Below are 14,853 nucleotides of genomic sequence, written 5' to 3' on the forward strand. Positions count from 1 at the left end.
CAAAACCTTGTTTTCATGAAAAGTCACTGGGACTGGAGGCATTTGAAATCCTTCTTCCAGGACTAGGGTCCAGGATTCTTTTTCAAACCATTTTTTAACTGGAAGCATGTCTTAGGCAGCTGGTCTTACATGCTGGTAAGGTATTTTGCCTCTGGCATCCATTCATCTTATGCCTATATTAGAGGACCTTTCACATCCCTTGTTGCTGCCTAACTCATTATTCAGGTTTTCCCCAAACCCTGATGCCTGTTATCATGACAGAAGAAGATGAGATTGCTTTAACATGATTTGTTCTCAGCAAAATCACATTGGCTGTTACTTAGGTTTTTCTTAACTTTCAGAGCTCTTGATTAGGAATTGTTTTATTATTTGGTGTCTTATTGCTCCAGGAATTGAAGCTAAACTGACCAGTTCTTAATTCCTTAGCCTTTTTCCCAGCCTTTCAAAGACACATGCTGTGTTTCTCTTTTCTAGCCTGCTCGAACTATCTATGTCTTTCCCAAGTTTTGAGATTATGAGTTAGTTCTCTCAGTATCACAGCTGATTTTTCCCAGCCAGGACAATTTGAAAACATCATACTTACATAATCCTTCTCTTACCTAGACCAAGTTTGTACACCCTTTTCTTTGCTGTTGGTTTTACTAACGTCTGATCTTAAGTTAAAAATTTTAGGGGGGACTGAAACTAAACAGGTATCAAACACTTCTATCTCATTGTGCTATCAGCTAGTAGATTGGAAGAGTAGAGAAGCAAAGTTTTCCCTTTGCCTTTTTGTTACTTTATTTTCTTATTATCCTTCATGTCTTTTGCAGTTCCGTTTCATTTCATGCCATTGAACTTTTTGACCCTTGAGCATACGGGATGGTTGGGCAGCATCAAAAACAGTATGTGTGATCAGGAAGAAGTTGGATTAATCTTAATGGAGGAATTGGAGAAGGATGAGTGGAGAACAGAAGTGAACAACTTCTCCATCCAATTCTGTCTCCATGATGGAGAGGAACACCTCCACTGTCTTGTAGATACACATAAAGTAGGGTTCAGTTTTGACTGTAGAATCATTACATGCAGGTGTGAAGAAAACAAACTGACAATAAGAGAGTGAGCAGCAAATTATTATTGCTTATACCTGCTTGGGAGCTTTCTGAGTTAAATACTGTGTGTATACAACTGTTAGATGGTGAATAGGCTTGTAAGTCAACTAAAACTGATGGAAAGGTTTACGTAGGGATATAATTATATGCAAGCTGGCACATTTTCAGAATTGCCTACTTACTTATGTGTGCAAAATCTGTGTTCCAAATCTAGTTACATTTTCTCAAATATGTGGTGGTTTGGAACATATGCATAGCATCAAATATATAATATTTTGTATGTATAGCAAAGGAATCCTTTTTGCTGTTACAGGGTGGGTTGTGAATTTGGAGAGTTTGTTCCATAAAGTTAGTGTGGATGCTAGTACCCTTTAAAAGAAGCTAACAGTAAATTCTGCTTATGGGCTGTGATTGTCTGAAGTTGTTTTTCGTGTCCAAATAAATGTATTAGCTTAAAATGTAGTGTTTTAATAGAAATTGACATACGTCATGTAGATACACATGTAGATACAATCTTATTAAACCAAAATGCTTGGCTGAACTTGGGCTTTTTTGTATAATGTCATGTTATATTAAATTGTGACTTTTTAGTGCATCAGGATGAATGAAATCTCTCTGCATTGAAATTCAGGCCCTGTGGAGGTGTTTGGCAAATTTTTTTGTAATGCAATTCACAATCAGAAACCACCAGTCCCAGAAGAACTACACTCTAACTGTAAACAGAGTGTTAATAAAATTAAAATTTGAAAAGATAAATTTGAAGTTAAATTTGAAAAGTTTGGGGTATTCTCAAACTATGATGTAGTTTCTTGAAACTGCACTTCTTAAATCAATTATAATGCAAATTTTCCAACACTTTTTAAAATGAATTCTTCCTAAATCAATTTTCTGCAGTGGTTAGCAGTAACTTTCCTGTAAAAAAAGTGATGTGTAACTTTATGCTGAAGACAGTTCAAAATTAAATGCTACTTTTTAAATGTTATTCCAAAGTGAATTTGACATGCTTCTTTTTTGTCTTGCTGTCTTGCACAGGTATCATTTTTCTTGTTCATTATTTTTGTGGTGTATACCATGCTGCCCTTCAACATGAGGGACGCTATAGTTGCCAGCGTCTTGACCTCTGCATCTCATACGATTGTGCTGAGCGTCTGTCTATCAGGTACAGCTGTTGTAAAGGAACACTTGGTTTGGCAGGTAGGTGCTTTGTGGAATTAATGATTAATTGTGCACTGAATAGTCTGGTAAATGAGCCAGGAGTGCCTCAGTGGGTGCTTGGGAGTATAAACTTATTTTTATCTTCATTTCTGAATTGCTACAGACTTAATTTACAGGTAGTCCCTTTCTAATAATGAGGATGTCAGTAATGATATGTCTTGCTGAATCGCACACTTAAGTGGTAGAATCTACAGCCCCGTAGCACTTACCAATGTAAAAAGTAACATTGCTAAAAAAATTATGTGATGCAGCTGTATTGTGGTAGGTGCATTACCACTCTGGTATGTAAACCACATTGCTCCTCTCCTCACCTCATTAAAGCCTAACTTCCAAGACCAAGGATTTTTTCCAGGTATCGGTGTTATCTTTGACTCAAAAAAGCATTGTTCCTTTGAATACCCTGAGGTCTGCTGGGTTAAAGATCTGTTGTGAAGACATTGCCCTCTCCAAGTCTGCTGTAGGGCTTGTCCTCCTTCTGTAATTCTCAGCCATTTATAGGAATTTTACAGCTTCCTCCTGGCTGGGCCCACTGATTGAAAGGGACTGGCTGGCTCCAGACTCCATGACATTTAAGGAACCCATCTGTGTTTGCAGTTGGGTCTTGGCTTGTAACTCAACTCTGATACTTTATTAATCTTTAAAAATCCAAATATTAGGACTTATTTTTCCTTACTGTTTTGCAGAAGATCTTTTAAATGGTGAAATACTACAGTTTTTGTTGTAGTACTGTGATGATCCCAGCTGTCATTGATAGAAATCTGTATTTTTGAGGAAAAATTTAGATATCATTTTGAAAAGCAAATACATGGGTTTTTTTAATATAGTTATGTCATTTTAGGGAAACAGAAATGTTTTAACTTTTGCATCAAAATGACACTGAAGCTTAAAAGTAAGTTCATTTTTATAAACATACCAGTAGAACAAGGAAGATAGACATCATGCTATTTATTGTGAATATCATGAAGAATGAAGCAAATAGTTTCTACTTACCTTTTAAGTTACTTGAGCCTTATTTCGAAAAACATTGTGCCTCAAAGGACAACGTCAAAATTGCAGTGATTTTGCAAAAGTCATGCTGTGTAAGTTGTTGTTCAGGAAAATACATTTTATTTTCAGATATGGCTGCAGATCTGTGTTATATGGAATATTGAAATTGAAGTCCTGTAAACAAAATATGTTCTAAGATGTAGTTCTCTGTAGAAATTTTAAATGGTGAGATAAGTGGGTTTGTTTTTCTCTTGCTGATTTGGGTTAATTGTGCGGTTTTTGTGGAGGTTGCCTAGTTGTCTTGTATGTTAAGCAAGGACTGTGGTCATCTGCAGTCAATGTAGTATTTTAATACTTCAGTAATACAGTTATTGATAATTGTAGTGGAATAAATCAGGGAGAATGTTATTTTTGGTTTTATGTCAACCTATGGCTTTTATTCTGGGCATAGATATGCTGTTAAAATAGTATTGTTTGCCACTCCTTCCCTGAAAGCGTTTTGGCTTAAAGTTGCTGTTTGCAGAATTTATTTATTTTTCCTGCCTATCTTTCTAGACCATTAAAATTTGGTATATCTAAATCAGTACTTTCAGAAGATGTTATATATAACATCAGAAGATGTTATATTTTTAGACGCATCATGTCTCCAGAATCAAAAGAAATAAATCATGGGCTGTGATGTACAGTTAGTGTCTTTCATCTCTTCTGTAATTTCCTGTTTTATTCAGAAAGAGTGGAAGTCTTTGAGCAATGTGTAAATTTGTTAAGAGTATTTAATTTCCAGGATGTTATTAATTTTCTATTCTCTCTTTGTAAAATGTATTAAATGTTCTGAACCGTTTGGCAGTTACTGAAAGTACTGAGTGCACTGCATTCTTACAAATGTGTGGAAGGGACTAAATGTCACTATCACAGTTCATTTGCCCTCTGTGCACTTTTAGATTACTATTGTTTATACTTTGGAGTGCAAGCAAAAAAATGTTTGGTTTGTGTTCTTTCTTTTGAAAATCGAGACCACAAATAAAGGATTAGATTAGAGATACTGATTACACTAAAAAGAGAAATAACATTTGTCAATTATATAGGTCAAGTTGGTATAGGATAAGTGTGTGTAATTAACAACAACAACAAAAAAGAGCTGGGATATAGTTGTTTAAAAGGACCATGCTATTGAATGGGGTTTTTTTTTTTGAAAAAAACTAAAATATATATATTGGTGAGGCCTGGACTAAAGCTGCTTTGCAGAGTTCAGTCACTAAAGCCCAGAGATGAGGAACTACCAGCAGACTGAACTTGGAAAGCTTAGAGAAACAGGTTCGGGGCTACGTAGAGTAAATCTGGCTTGCAGAGCTACACTTAGCTTTGACAAAAACGGATTATTTTGATTTCAGGGCTGCGGATTTGTCTCAACAAAACAGAAAAAAATACATGACAATGTTAGCAATGAACAGTTGTATTTTCCTTCTGGCATGGATTTTTTTTCCAGAGGACAGATAGAGAACCAGTAGTATGCACTTAAGAAGCAGAAAGACAGTGGTATAACAAATCTACCTGTAGGTAAACATCAGATATTATAGCATATATCCTGTATATATAGCAAGTATCTTTCTGTATAGAGTGCCTGCATCTCCTTTATAACTACTTCCTATTTATTGGAAGACTTTGATTAAATCTTCTCTGAGCTTTCTGTTCTCTTGGCTGAACAAACCCCATTCTTTCAGTCTTTCTTCCTATGTCAAGTTCTCCTGCCTTATAATGCTTTTGGTAGCCCTCTGCTGGACCCTCTCCAATTATTCATCTTCCAGTGACTCTGGTTGGCATCCCATAGCCTTTTAGAAGTTAATCATACCTTCAGTCTATCAGTAAAGAAAAATTGATGTTCAGAAGCATTTGCTTATTTTGAGATTTGGCAGAGCCTATCTTACTGGTTTTATCATTCCTTTTGTTGTCCTCTATAAAGTTTAACACCCAAAATTAGCTTCCGTAAAGCTGAAAGGCTTAGCATGCTCTTGATTATCCAGTGGTGGTTGCAGTCAGAGATACTGAGGTTAGAAGCCTCCTGCTGGGATAAAGAATCCTTCAACACGCTCTCTGCTGGTTACATGAACAAGTTTCTGTTTGACCTATGCATGTCTTTTGGGGGGAGGCAATCCACCTTGTTTAAAAACTGGCAATGATGGAGATTATCTTCCAGAAGCCTTCATATTTTTTCCACAGTTGTTGACTGTCAGTGTTAAAATTTTATTCCTCTTTCCTAGTAGGGATTTCTCTAGCCTTGTCATCCAGCTTCTGGATCTCACTTTTTTGGCCAGTAGGCTGACACACCCAATAGTATCCAATTTCTGTTTCTCCCATGGGAGTAGTTCTCGACTATCATGAATTTGCCTCATAACCTTTTTGTCGGTAAAATAAATGAGTTGCCTGCTTTTGCATTAGCTAAGCCTTTCATCACTTTCACGGTTCTTCTTTGAGTTCTTACTTGTGCTTCATCAACATCTTTCTTGCAATGTGGACATTGGCCTTAGAGGAACATGCCAGGAGCAGCGGCAGCAGCGCCAAATGCTAATAGGGGGGTAGGTCTACAAAGGGGTTAGTGTGCTGCAGGGCTCAGCATGGAGAGATAGACTCCAGTTAGTCTCTCTCGCGGTTCTGTAGGAAGTTTAATGCACAGCTATGGGATCTGTGACAGGGACGAGGAAAAAGAGCCCTGTGTTCCAGTCTCAGTTTATGAAAAAGTAACTGTGTATGTATGTTTGGTTCTTTTTTCTTCTGAAAATTTTAATCCTAACCCTTACAAGGCACACGGTCTGGAATACAGGACTCTGCCCCCTCTTTCCAGGTGAGCATGCTACTGCCAAGCAGAGGATGTTCTGTGTGCTCCTGGGAGCCTGGTGGTTAGGACTGCTGCAAGAGAACATGACTCTAATTATGGCGTTAAGGCATTTGGCTCAGAAGACTTTTGTGACTTAACATCCCTTTCAGTTTTTGCTGGAATGGAAAGTATTTCACTGCCGTCCCTTGCTATAAACACATAACCTGTTTCTCCCCAAACCAGAACAGATTCTAATCAAATACTTGTGTTTTTCCTGCTCTATTATCAACTGCTCAACCATTCTGATCTCATAATGGGTTGATACTATCATTAGAGGTAATTTTTGTTCTTAATTTGTTAAAAAAGAGCTAACAAAAATCATTAAACAACCTATAACCTTCCATTTTTCTTTTTCCCTATGTTATATATGAGGAGTGTGATATTTTTATTTTAGTCTTTTAAAAAAATATTGTTGTTTTACTCTCTCAACAAGCAATTTTCTTGCTCTTATAATCCTTTTTCATTAGCTGTGGCTAAATGTTTTCCAAACCTTGGCTAAATCACTACAAACTGTCATTCATGGGGTTTTTTTTTGTTTTGTTTTGTTTTTTTCTTTAAACTAGTGTTCCTTACCTTTTTGAATTTTTTTGGCAGCTCCTTGCAGCACTGTAAAAGAGGTCCCTTTTGGAGGGAAAAAATTGTAACTGGGCAGCATGCATGTGTACATATATATATTATTTTATATTTTTTCTTTGGACTCTGATCAAGAATGCAATATAGCAAAACCAAACAATTTGTAACAACTTTCATGTAAGTAGTGTTTGGTCTTTGCTTGTGTGATCAGTTCCTTTCTGGTAGCCTAGTATAAATCCTTATTACATCCTTAGATAATATTCTGTCGTGGTGGACAAAAACAGATGCTAAATGAAAATGTTGTTATTTTCAAGAACGTTTGAATTGGGAAATTCCAAAACTACATCCACAAGATCTTGTGCATTTACCATCAGCTAGGCTGAGGTCTCCTATTACAAAATGAATTTATCCTATGTGCTATGGATAGCTATCACATCTTATGTGATCTTCTGGTGTATATGCACTAACTTTTTCAACCCACTGTTGGTTTGTTTGTTTGTTTTTTTCCTGAATAGGCCATAGCCATTGATTTTTAACTTAGCAATCAGGCAAATCTTCCTGCCCGTTTGAATCTCTAACTTTCTTGCTGCTAGTTTGAATCTCTAACTTTCTTGCTACTGTGTTCCTGCGTAGAGGGGTCGGTGGCCCAGACACCTCCTTTTGGGGCCTGATTCTGCGGGCTGCAATGGGACCCTGCCTATTCTTTGAAAATGTTGATAGATTAAATTTTACGGACACTCTTCAAAGTTAGGTAGATAATTTTGATAGCAGGTGGCAGGCCTTCCTCTTTTTGGCTACTCACAAGCCTGCCGTTGGGGTCCTAGTGGCTGGATCATTAAGTGTTTCAACCCTCAGAGCACCTTCAGCAGGTACCCCCTGATGAACAAAAACCCCTCTGCTGTGGCTGCCTTTGCTGTACCGATTCTTCGAGACTGTCCCAGGTTCCCGCCAGCAAGGCGAGCCTTCTGGCTTGCCTTGTGTATCTTCTTCCACAGATGGCAGTTATACTGTTCCCCATCTTTTCTGGAGGAAGCAGTGGTTTTCTACTCTGTGGGGTTTTTTGTGAAGTTTAAAATATAAGATCTGCTGCGTGTGTGTTTTCTGTCTGGAAAATTCATGTGTTTTGTCAAGTGAAACCGGTTAATCTGATACGATCTGTATTTGGGAAAAGTGCGCTGCATTTGTACACATGTACACAACACACGTATGCATATATATACAGCTGGCCACACAGGCTGACACACACAGCACTCACACAAACACAAACAGACCCAATGGCCTCATCCTGCTCCCCTCTCCGGCTAACCAAGGTGAAGGTCTGTCAGTGGATATGGTACATTGCATATATCAATGCACATGTACCGTGCGGATCCCTCCAGCAGCTGGCCTCAGCACCCAGTCTGCCCAGTAAGCTGCCCCTGGATCCCAGTCTCCCCAGTTACTGGCACCTGGACGTGTGAGCCCCACTCCAGCTGCTGGTACAGCCCCCCTCGCTCGCAGCCATGCACACACACGTGGACATCTTTCCGGCAGTCTCCCAGGTCACGTCACCTACCCGCCAGCGCCCACACGCTCACTTGCACACCTGCACTTGCTCCAGTCGCTCACACAGGGGCCCCTGTGGACCATGGCCATACCCCAGTTGCTGCACAGAGACCCCATACACACAAGTTCACACAGAGTCCCTCGCCAAGAAAAAGAGTTAGAAGTGGAGTTTAATGAGAAGACAGGACAGACTGCAGCGGTCAGGCGCAGGGCCTGGCCAGGCCAGCGTACCAACAAGTAACCTGTTTACGTGCGACTGACTCCTTTTATCCCCTTGTCCCTCTATTTTCCTTCTATTTTGTTGTCCCTCCTCAAACCACCACAATCTCCCTTTCCCTACAATTGGTTCCTGCCCTAAACATCCCATAATAAGTCTTGCATTGCCCTGCATCCATCATGTGTCCCATGCCCCTGGGCAGTGACCTCCCTTAGTCCAAGAGATGATCTGGAGAGCTGTTCCTGGTGACCCATGGAGATGGTGTCACACCTGGACGCTGGGGCTGAGGCTCCCCTGGGACAGCCTGGAGAGGGGCTTGGACAGAGTGTCCCTTCCTCTGGGTCCATAATTTGGGTTCCTGCCTGCCTTTGTGCCTCTGTGCCCCTCTGGGCTTGTGCAGGTGGGCTGATGGCTCCTGTGATGGGACTGGGAGTAGCCGGGTGTTATTCAGGCTTCCCCCGCCATTGTCTCTGTGCTCCTCTGCGCGCGCGTGTGTGTGTGTGTGTGTGTGCAGCTTTTGATTACTTAACCTAACAATAATTAAATGATTATTTCTGTCAAGATTCATGAGATGATGCTTAACACGTGCTTAGCAATTCATACTTAAGGGAAATCTCTAAAAGAACATACCATATCTAAATTACAAATATTTCCATAGATCTAATTATTGTTTTCAGAGTTAATAGTGCTTCTTATGCTTCTATATCTCATCAGCCCCTAGAAGAATATATAATTGACAGTATCAGATAGTGGACCAGATTTTCAAAGACAGGCAACTTTGATATGGCATCTATAATATACATTTAGATGTTCTAATCAACATGCAGCATATAGGCATATACCTTTTGTTTAGACCACTGATTTAAACTCATCTGTTAACTGAACATCTTTAATAGGTGATGATATTTACAAAAAAATGTTTTTTCGTCAGTGTTCACTGGCTAATAAAAGAAGAAAATGTACAGCTCTAGGGCTCAGAAATAGAATAGAAGTTGGTTTATGCAGTTATTATGCAGGACAAGAAAAAATCATGTTTATTAAAAAAAAAGGCTGGAAAAAAAGACCGTGTCTTTAAGTACATTCATTATTGTATAACCCCTGAGGCTGTATAGCTACAGTGAAAGCGTAAATCACATAGGGATTTTAGTAGTCTGAATGGCTAAAAGCTATTGCTGTGGGTTGAATTTATCCTTCTCCCTTTTTTGAAGGAAATGGGGAATGGTTATTCGTGAAGGTAATGCAGCTTAAGCCACTCTTGCTTTCTCCTGCACGGTTGCACGAAATGAGTTGCTGTTATCCCTGCTGAAAGGGTGGAGGGCAGTAACTGCTACTGAAGGAGGGAGACTGTATTTCTCGTAGCAGCAGCTATTGCTGTCCCATCCCTTGCCCCTTTTTCCCTTTGTTCTCCCCACCCCGGCAGCAGTCTGCCTCACCACGTTGTGCAGCAGCTGCAAACCCGTTTGAGAGAGGAATGCTGTCCTGCATGGCACAATACAGTAGGCATATTTTTTATTATTGCACGTGTTTCTTTACTCTTGATTTTATTCTTAAATCTAGGCAGATACTGAAATGCCATCTGCTATGGTTTTTTTAACTAATTTTTACAGTCTGCAGGTATACTTTGGGTTTCACTGATTCTTTAAGACAATCTACACAGTTTGGATATGCTTATGAAGAGCCCACTTGCCTACAAGTGTATAGATATGTAGGAGAATGCATAATTGCATTTCATAGTATTCAAGCATTAACATCTTCCAGAAAGTCCCCTAAGGCTAAAGAGAAGACCTGCAATACTTAATGCGATGCAAAATTGAGCAAAGGCTGAGAATTGCAATGCCATGGTGAAATGAATCACGTGTGCAGGCAGCCATGTGGGTTTTCAAAAGCAGCATTTACCTGCAGCCCAAAATCAGCATCTACGAAATGCATAGAAAATAGTTCTGGTGAAATGTGTAGGAAATCATCAAAGCACAGAAGGTAAGTAATAAATGTCTCCTTTTTTTAAAATCATGGAAATATCTCCATTTAGCATTGATTATTAAGCTTTACTGAAAGGGTCAGATTGCCTTTTGTGTCCACTCCATTTAAATTAATATTTTTATCAGCAACGAATTTCACCTGAATATTTATTTGTCACTCTTACACTACTTTAGCTTACCTTTCTTATCCTAAAAATGACAAATTTTTTTAGCAGTTTTAACTTTCCAAAATATAAATTTATTTGATGAACAAGGCCACAGTCCTTCAGCATATTAACTAAATTAAATAAAGTCTATGTTAGAATGCTCAGTCCTAAGGCTGCTATACCTCCAAAAACTTGAAACCGTTAAAGAGGTGATTGAAAATTCCAGTACTTCTGAACTGGAACAGAAAGCAGCATGCTGTACTAGCTGTACCTTCCTCTCTCGCATAACATTGCTGGAGCAGCAACTAAACTCTCATCGTACAGAGTACCTTTTGCATGGGAGTTGTATTCCATATCCTTTTAAGGATGACATTAACATAAATAACTTACCAGTGAAAGGTTAAGTCTATACATTCAGAATTTTCTAATACTGACCTTCCAGGTAATTTTTCTAGAGTAAAGAATCTTTAATTCCTTCAGTTGAGTTAGTTTTGCTGTTTTCTTTCCATTTCCACAGACGTTGCCTAGCCTTTTCAGTTATATAGTGGCTTTATGGCTTGGTATTATTTGTCAAATTTACTTCTCTTCTTATTGCAGCTGAAGCATAAAATTCTGGGCGAGATACTCACTCTAGACATGATGCTTTGTCATTTTATGTACTCGTAGAGTTATCATCTATCCCTACACATTATTTTCAAGAATTCAGTAGAAGAAAAATGCCTTTCACTATCAAGATGTGGATACATTTCCCCATCCTGTCAGACACTTTTAATGCAGTATAAAATAAGAGGGATCAGGAGCACAAACACCTTTTTTTGCGTAGAGAAGCCTTTGATAAGTCAGAATCCAGCTGACATGCCACCCTCCCCAAATCACTGACTTCCCAAAGTTGCAGTGGTTCAAGCCCCCATCTATGCAGAGACACCTGCAATAAAATGTGATCTTTTTGTTTGTCCTCTGAGCCTCTGCCGTCCCCTGATGCTGAGCTGCTGGTCAGGCAGCAGAAGGCATTCCTCTTCCAGTCACCTTCCAAAATTTGCACTCCTGTGCATTCCTGCCAGTGCTCGCTCATGCGAGTCCTTGAATAGCCCTCAGCCCACTTCTACTATGTGTTGGTCCTCAGTGTGTTTCAGTAAAGCGCGGGCTACAAAGCTGTCTGGGTTTTAATTAATTACAGCCTCCAAGTGCCAATGTTGTAAGTGCTGTGGAAGCCTGCGATGGAATCGGTTAATGCTCCCAAAAAAGCAAGCAGAGGCCAGAAGCAAATGAGGTAACACAAACTTCTGCCACATGTATATTTTTTTCTTAGCAGGAACCGCTATGCTGCTGGTGGAAGGGGAGCCGTTCTCTGGCCCTGGAGCTGGGTGGCACAGCACAGCTCACGTTTACCTGCCTAAACTCTCACCCTCCCTTCCTTCCCCAAACAGGGTGGCCAGGTGTCAACTTTCTCTGAATAATTCCTGACATGTTCTGTCCCCTAAGACGTGTCAAGGCTCTGGGAAAATGTTGGTTGGCCCAGATCAAAACGGTGCTAGTGAGCAAGATAACAGCTATTCAGCAGTGATGATCATGGAGCTCAAAACTGCCTTCCAGTCTTGTTTGGTTTACCAGCGGAGACACAGCTGGAGGACATCATCTGCAATCCCTGAAGTAATTCTTAATTCTTCCCAGGGATTGCACCTTTGGTTATTACACAGCATATTCTTTCCCTTCTGCAGGTACACCTGTTACTGCCCACCCAGTGAATAGCATCAGTATTTGTTCTGTGTGGGCCTGAGAAGGAATCATGTCTCTCCCATGCCTCTCACTAGTTATGTATAATAAATCGTGTTTACCTGCTGTCAGTTTAGGCAGGTTCTGGGTGTACTAAAGACTATATGCTGCGTGTTTGCTGCAATGGTCACCCGCATGAACTCTGCTAGCTCTATCGGTTTCTGAGTGGGATGGTATTAGTTGCAGCTCGAGTTTGGCTCCTCCACTGTTACTAGTTTTGTTCTATAAGTTTTAACTTTGATAGCAGCAGTCCGAAAACAGCATAGGCTGTGGTTTGTCAGACATAAAGTTATGTTTGTGAATCTATTTGCAGTTTTATTTTCTTTGTCCCTTTAAGGATGTATTTTCTCATGGCTGTGTAGCAGTCTATTAGCTCAGAAGCCACAAGAACTCAGGACACAGGCTTGAAGTAAGCAAGCTGGCTCTGCACCGAGCTAGCTCAGGTCCTCGGGCTTTGGGAGTTCAGGCTGCGTGAAGGCACTTACGCTGTTCTGGAAACACAGAGCTATACTGGGGTACGTCTGCACCTGAACCTTAGGCCAGCTCCCATGTCTTTGGATGTACAATAGCACAGTTAATCCACAGCTCTCTATACTGTTTTAACAAATAATTTAGACTTATCAATGTCGAAAGAGTATAGGTCTCCAGAAGATTCAACTGCTTATAGATGCACAGAACTAAGACTCACAGGTGGTCAGTAATTGAGGCCTGAGCAGGGCAAGTAACAAACACCTGAGGAAAATCACCCTAAATGATCCCAGCAGATGTTTGTTCTCAGTGCTGAAGAAGGAAGCAGGTGGCTTCCACATCCTTATCAATCTGACCCAGAAAAAATTTTCTCCTTGATTCCTAAGCAAGAATAATTGGTTCCACTCATCTTTTAAGTAGGAAGACTTCCATGCATGCAAAAGACTAGCTATTCAAGATCCCAGTGCCTGTCCTTCCTACAGTTGTTGCCAGTATCTGCTACTTCAGAAGAGGATGAAAAGAAGAACTTAAAAGTTCATCTGACCAGTTTTAAACAGTTTTTTTTTATTTCAGCCAGTTCCCCTGCAAATGAGTAGCTCAGACTCTGAAGCACGAGATTTTGAGTTCCTCAACACAGACGCACTCTTGTCTTTTAGAAGCCAAAACTGAGTTTTGCTCTGAAGAGATTTTCTCTGTTTGTTTAAAAGATTTCTAAGGGCCACCTTTGAATAATCTTTGTCTTGAATACTGTCTCACTCTGTATGGTCTTAATTCAGCAACGGCTGTATCACAGCAGCATTTGGCTGTCCTATTTACTATCATTATTGGCCACACTTTGTCCCGACTCGTAGAGATGAGATCATGCCCAGATTTTTTTGCACACTGGAAGAGATTGTGTCCTGATAAGCATTTACTCACATACATACTTCAAGTGAAACTGTTTGGATTATTCAAGGAGGTTTGCAGCAGCTTCCATGAGAGCACATCACACTCTCAATGCAAATATGAGGTGTGCAATAATCCTGTTTCCTCTAGTATGTAGGTGGTGAGATGGAGTTTCAGCTTCTGTTGGAGGTCTGTTGGGGTTTTGCTGTTGGTCTCTGGTTGCTGACCTTTGCATGCACACACACGCACACTTTCTCTTTCTGAGAGAGATGTTTTGGATGCTTACTCACTGCTTGGCCTGTGGAAAGAGTCATTAAAATTTGGTGTGTGGAAAGAACAGCCCATAGTGACAACAATAAATGCTCCCAGGCTGTCTGCCTGCGCCAGCCAACTTGCACAGGCCAGCGGGCAGGAACAGGGAGAGGAGATGGTGTGCTCCCTGTGTGACACCCGGGGAGGCTGTTGCTGTAGTGACGGTGTCCTCTGAGCCTAACTGGGCAGGGAAGTGGTGGCATTTCAACTCCGGTTCTTTTGCACTAACGTGCTATTTAGGTCCACTCGTTTATCAGGTTTAATTAATTTTGTAACATCAAATCCACTCAGGTTGGTTAAGACACTTAGGGCTTGTCTTGGATTCCCCCCCGCCCCATTCTTTTTAGTAAAATAAGCATAGGATAACACTTTGAAAGTCTTAAAAGAGCAGAAATGGTCACGATGTAAAAAAAGAACATGCAGCAAAAAGGACAAGGGGAACAAGAAGAAACAGATAGAAATGATCCGTGCAAAAATGGTGATAAAAGCATAAATGCTAATAAGTAAGAGAAGTGGAATGCTGAAAAATAATAAGGCACCTTTGATAATGCTCTGCGTTATTTGCTCTAAGATTTTGCTTTATTAGCTGTTCAGTCATCAGTGATGACACCTTTTTTCTTCTGCTATCTAGCGGCTTAGACAGTGAATGCTTTCCTTGGGGTTTTGGCTAACTTTCTCATCTCAGTTCAGTTTATGGATGCTGCACTGATGACCTCTGAATGCAGAGATGATTCCCTTTCTACTGTTGTTGGTATTGACCATGTCACTTCAGAGTCTCTTGTACATGCTA

General features: G+C 40.2%; 1 protein-coding gene across 1 annotated transcript in view; it reads left to right on the forward strand.

Annotated features, from left to right (window-relative positions):
- The window catches only part of ADCY2 (adenylate cyclase 2), a 230,160-nt gene that overhangs the window by 66,057 nt on the left and 149,250 nt on the right, over positions 1–14,853 (forward strand). Inside the window, exon 3 of the mRNA XM_075142429.1 lies at positions 2,124–2,285. Coding sequence (XP_074998530.1) covers positions 2,124–2,285 — 162 coding nt within the window. The remainder of the gene's footprint in view (positions 1–2,123; positions 2,286–14,853) is intronic.

Source organism: Calonectris borealis, chromosome 2, assembly GCF_964195595.1.
Source record: "Calonectris borealis chromosome 2, bCalBor7.hap1.2, whole genome shotgun sequence".
NCBI lineage: Eukaryota > Metazoa > Chordata > Aves > Procellariiformes > Procellariidae > Calonectris > Calonectris borealis.